This window comes from Apteryx mantelli, chromosome 12, assembly GCF_036417845.1.
Source record: "Apteryx mantelli isolate bAptMan1 chromosome 12, bAptMan1.hap1, whole genome shotgun sequence".
NCBI classification, from domain to species: Eukaryota; Metazoa; Chordata; class Aves; order Apterygiformes; family Apterygidae; genus Apteryx; species Apteryx mantelli.
In genome coordinates this window covers 24,810,224-24,816,223 of record NC_089989.1, presented here as the reverse complement: position 1 = coordinate 24,816,223, position 6,000 = coordinate 24,810,224, and the positions used below count along the sequence as shown (strand labels likewise).

The window sequence follows — 6,000 nt, the reverse complement described above, 5'->3', positions numbered from 1 at the left end:
AAAGTATGTACAAAGTGACAACAGCCACGCAAGAAAAGAAATATTTTACAGAGAAACGTATTCCAAAACTAAGAAACACAGAGTAGCAAGTAACTATATATATTTAACACTGAGAAACTGTGTTTTGGTAAGACTGAGTGACATATTTTGTATAATAAGGAATGATTCGATTGGTTTTCATTAGAAGAAAACATGTAAACAATTAGGATGGAAAAGTCTAAAAATCATCTTTCAGTGGCAGTGACTTAATTTTGTATTACCTGGATGTCGGGTTCCTGGCTGACTCAATTGGCAACCTATTTCCAATCACACATGGTAACCGTGGAGTACTAGTCAGGATAAATATCACAATTAAAAATGAATCATTCTTGCTAATATTTTATGCATGGAGAGGAAAAGTTGCTGTAGAACTCCCAGTGCTTTCAACTGATCCTTTTTCCTTAGATCCAGAATAAGCTCCAATAAATGAACCATCTTCATTGAACATCCCGTGTTCCCCTTCTCCATAATCTACCAGACTATCAGCACTTTCGGTGGCTTTAATGTCCCCGTTTATTGACTGGAGGCTGCCTTTCAGCGGCTTTTCATCGCTGTCACTACAAAACAAAGAAACGTCTTTCCAAAAATCCAGCTTTTTATTGCAAGCACGAAACGGCTCTTTTAAAATGAGAGAACCCGGGATCAGGGAAGAGCGAATGCGACATTTTCTACACGGGTTGGACACTCAGAACAGCCTGACCGTTTGCTTCCTGCTCGGTCCAGGGCAGCTCGCGCAGCTCAGCTACGCTGACCTCCGTGCTCCCTGAATTCTCCACGTACATCAGTCTGTGCTTAACAAAACTGGTTAAAAAGGGAAACCCTACTGAAAACCGCTCCTGTGTTTTGGTTTGGTCCCTTTGCTCTTTTTGCCTTTGCAAAGATGGAGTGAAGGAGAAGGGACAGAAAGTGAAGGGGGTAGAAAAGCAAGGTGTAAATGCTAGAAAGGACTTTAGGGATCCCTTCCAGTGAGCGGAGCCTATGTCAAGTCTTTTGTACCTCACAGAAAGAGGCATTTTCATTTCACAAGGCAGTGGGCAATTTTCAGGGCCCATTTGTTGCATTTTCCTTTTGAAGCGGGCGGGTGAACTGAAGTACAGTTGCAGGATGAGGCATAAGCTGTAGGTTATATCTCACTGCTTTGCGAGCATTTATTTGGTTTTAGGGAAATAACAAAGTGGGTTTTTTTCCCTTTTTTCACCTGTTCTCCTGGTGTCTTATCTTACTGTAACTAATGGAGTTTCTCTCTGATAAAGGGGAGGAAAAGGGAGGAGTGAAAGCAGAATTTGCATCGTAAAACTTCAGAGTATCCGTATCTGCTAATACGCAGTACGTGTTCAACGGCAATTTAAAGGAAATGGACAAACCAGCAACCAAAATGAAGTAAACTCAGGAAATTCCACCAGACAAAAATGTCTGTGAAGCCTCTCTGAGCTACACACAGACGTTTTAGACTACTTCAGGGACATCTATTAGGTACGGTCATGAGTCTCTCTTAGACTAGTGCTCTGACGTTTCACCGTTTCGAGCAAGATGAGAGTTGCCCGTGGTCAGTAGCTCACAGCCGATCATATTGCCACAGCATCACATACTGCTCTGTAGCCTGCTCGTACGAAACTATTACTTAAAGCCTCTCTGTGGCTTTAAGGGGTTGAAGGTAAGAAAAAGCATCAGGATGCATCCGTGGTTTTTAAACATGTTTCCAACTCTCAAGGGGGGGGAAAAAATCACACACAAAAGGAAGCAGGAAAGTCGACTAAAAATCTTTAAATAACCCCCAAATTAGGCCTCTGGACTAGGTACGTAATTATTTGACTACAGTCCTTGTTTATACCAATCCTGCACCAAAGCTTTGGCAATGTTATCTGAGGAAAAAGAGAGAAACATGCCTGAAGTTTATTTCTTCAATATCTAATCAATAACATGTAATCAATGCATTAAGAGTACTTGCTACTTTACTGCACATGGCATTTCTATTCATAAAAAAGACAAGTTTGGATTTAGGGGGGGTGGGGTGAAAGTTAACCTCAGGACTTTCTTACCTTTCTAAATATTTGTCCCATTAGAAAGCATTAAAAATTAAATAAAGATGAAATTATGCAGAAAAAAACCCTATTCCAGTACAAATAATGTAGTATATAAGTGGGATTTCTCCAGAAACTTTATGCCTTTAAGGCCAGCTACACCAGTTTTCCAGTACAGCTTGTATAATGATGCATTTTTCTTCATACCACAGTTACACAATACTGTAAACTTTGTTTATTTTAAAGCAGCCAAAGTGATTATTTCGGTTCTCACACAGAAACTTCTGTAGTGAGATTTTTTTTGCCATGTCTGTTTTTTAAACTTTTTCTTGTTTTCTCCCCCAGAATGAACAATCCCCACGTTACAAGATGAGGGTCTGACCAGGTTTGAGAAGCCCACTGAAGGCATACAAATCTTTCTATTGGCTTCAGTGGACATTAGAACAGGACCCCAAATTATCAAATATATTTACATTATTCATACAATGTTAAATAAAAAGCATGTGAAAAATAACCACTAATACATCAACATTTACTTATATCCCAACTTGGGTGGATTTAAGTATACTGGATATACCTGTATATTCCTACTATCATCCACTCCTGTGAGGTTTGCTTTGAAAATGAAAAAATAGCGTTACTTGCATGCTGTAAAATGTCCTAAATAAAAACCGGTGATGACATCTAGAAATGAAAAAAAAAACCCAACAAACAAAAACGCTTGTTAAAGCAAGTCCTATTTACCTATATTCCCCAAAGATTTCATCTTTTATTGATTGAGCTTCAGGATCTGGATGCAAATCTTCTTTTTCTTTCACTGTACAAATAAAATAAAGCACAGATCTGTATGCCATGTTCCATCATGGACTCTTCTTTTTGCAGGTGCAATGGGAAAACTGCCTCTCATTACCTACAGCTTGCCCTGGAAGACAACAGCTTTCACCAAATGTTTTACTGCACTCAAGGAGCCTGTTTTCATTGAATTGTCAATACCTAATTTCTAAGAGACCCAGCAAGTGTTTTACACTTAAATCCTTACTCATTGCTTTGAAAATTACAGAAATACATTTAGCAAAATATTTTATTGTTCTGCAATTTGGCTATGGTTGGAAGCGTATGTCAGTTATCACTTCAAGTAGCAGTTACTAGGTGGAAGGGGAGCATGCAAGTGGCCCTTCACAGGAGGCTCAGAGGTGCATCTGTTCAGGACCTCGACTCTATGGTGGATTAAATACCGAAATATTGAGCAAGCAGTATCGAAGACCTGGGCTTGATCTCTTACCAGCCCACAGCACTCTCTCACCAAGAGAGCACAGTTATGCCTGTGTTCATTAGAAACCACTCTGTGGATATTTATCAAAAGCTACAGATCCTAATTGGGTGTTTCCGCCTGTGGCTTTGCAGCCTCCAGAGATAAAAGTCTGAAGAATGCTTGTTATTAACTTGTGAACATAGCAAAATGACAATAAATTCGTTTACCTGAATATTTTCCTCCTTTATTTCTTCTGACAAAGCAAACGGTTAGCAGCAGCAAGGTGAGCAAAGCGATGGCGCACATCAGTCCAATAAACCACCCTTGGGTGGAAATTCCGTCATAAATGCCAGCATAAGCTTTGCAAAAAAAGGTGAGAAGTAAAAAGAAAATTAGCCAGACGAAAATGGCATCACCTTTCCATAAAATGAGTACTTAACATTTTCTTCACTGAATTTTAATTGAATCAGACTGTCACTACTTATTGTGCTCAATTTGAAGAAATACAAGACAGAAATATGTCCAAGTGTGACATTTTTAGACCTAAGGTGAATGCACTGTCTACAAGGCACAATACAGATGTTTTGGAAAAGAAATTCTGAAAGAGTATTTGACTCAAAGGATTAATGCCAACTAGGAAAGCTGAACGGAGAATTGTTAAGCTTCTCATGCAAAAGCAGTTTCGCGAAAGAAATAAAGTTAAAAGTGCACCTGATGCATGCAAACCACTCGACTAGCACATATAACACAAATTATATCACAAAACTACCCTTTCAAAATTGCATAGGAGGTAAAACTATGTTTTGTAAAGGTCTATAATTGTTTCAGGTTACTGTGTATCAAGTAAAGTGTAATATCTAACTGAGAACCATGGATGCATTTATGCTCCGATGGCATTCAACTGCAAGAGTCAACTTAAAAATCACAGAGCAAATTCATATTTTATGATTTTGATATTTAAGTTTACACTTCCAGTGCACATCAAAATATATAACCTCAACATTTATTTACATTCAAAATAAATCTTTATCACCTTGAAGGGTTTCATTTCTCACCTCTCCCCCTTGTCTCAATTACATCTTCAAAAATGCTATTGTTATCAACCCAATTCTTAGTCACTAGACGAACTGTATATTCAGTTCCAGGCTCAAGTGCCTCAATGGGGTGAAACTTTTGGGTGGGATTTACTGCTTCTGAAATCTTGCCGATCCCTTTACCTATGAAATGTACATATTCAAGTCATATTGATTAATTTTATTCATTGAACAAAGGCCTGTGACATGCACAGTTACAAATAATCTAAATAACACACAAATACGACACACAAGGATATGTTTAACATTTGTCATCAGATAATCTGATTTTTAAAAGCAGACAGTAAAATCAAAAACATTCCCTCTGTTTGATTTTTAATATTCTATCAGATAAAATAAACAGCAGACTGAAATAATCCTGATGTTTATGAAGGCTGTTGTACTTTTCCCAGGATGGAAGTTAACAATGATGGGGGATTATGGATCTGCCTTAACTAATGTGTGCTTAAAAAAATTGCAACTTGAAAATGGGCTTGCTTTGTATAGATAATCTGGGGTTTGATGCTTCTCCCATTGAACTGAACTCAGCAGGGGAGAACAGCCAGCTTGTTATCTAGAAATGGATTCTTGTATGTCTCACGGAAAAAATTAGCATTGGGATTTATACCCATTTCTCTCCTGACAGTGATGTTCCATGTCCTTTTAAATTCCACAATGCCCATGCAAAACACTGTATTAGATACAGCTGCAGTTTTCTTTTAAATGGATATTTAGGTATTTAAATATTCTTGATGAGTTTAATATTTGATTAGGAGGTAGAAGGGAAATTCCAGTAGGTCTAATTTTAGAATCTTTTTACTTGCACTCCTACTGTAATTTCTGTCTGCATTAACATTGTAGGGTATTAAATACGTTTTTTAAAAATAGCATTTGTGGATAGCAGTAAAAGGACATCTATATACGCTAGCACTCACTCCAAGAACGATGTGTAAAGTCTGTGCATACAACCAAATTCAGAACCGCTTGTTCATATGAGGGATTTCTTTGGTTAACCAATGGGTCCAGCACAAGAGTGCGCTTACCCTCCATGTTAGGAAACAAATTGTGGAAGATAGCATTAATAAATATGACTCTTTAATTGCGTTCAGTTGCCTAATTTGCTTGATTTATCTGGCCGTCTTTCTGAAGTCTCCTAAACTAAAGCATTGAGCACAGAATATAATTTGAAAACTGCTCGACCAACTAGCACTGCCAGCAAAACAATGCTCATTAATACCTAAACTAGTAAACAAGCAAAGCGAGAAGCTTTGAGAGATTAAGGCTTAGTTGACAGCTGAAGGAAAAAAAAAAAAAAGATTAAGACCAATGCAGGCACAATCAAAGAAGCAGTATATGATAAGTTTTCCAAGGCAACTCTACATATATTACAATAAGCATTTAAATTAGTAGACCACTGGGAACCAAAAAGAACACGTACAGCTGAAATACTGCTGATACTGAAGCACAGTGTATTAGCATAAATTAATCCATCTATTGGTAGGTTTTGCTAAATGAAGTATGTGAAACTGAGCTATAATTTTTAATCAAACCTCAAATTAAGCAACAGGATACCACAGGTATATTTTAATTACATTTTCTAAAATCAAGACATCAG

General features: G+C 37.6%; 1 protein-coding gene across 1 annotated transcript in view; it reads right to left on the bottom strand.

Moving 5' to 3' along the window:
• Window positions 1–379: 379 nt before the first annotated feature.
• CHL1 (cell adhesion molecule L1 like) overlaps window positions 380–6,000 on the bottom strand; it is a 59,802-nt gene continuing 54,181 nt past the window's right edge. Inside the window, exons 23-26 of the mRNA XM_067303641.1 lie at window positions 4,368–4,529; window positions 3,540–3,671; window positions 2,805–2,877; window positions 380–596 (exon numbers count right to left, since the gene is read on the bottom strand). Of these exons, the coding sequence (XP_067159742.1) occupies window positions 380–596; window positions 2,805–2,877; window positions 3,540–3,671; window positions 4,368–4,529 (584 nt within the window). The remainder of the gene's footprint in view (window positions 597–2,804; window positions 2,878–3,539; window positions 3,672–4,367; window positions 4,530–6,000) is intronic.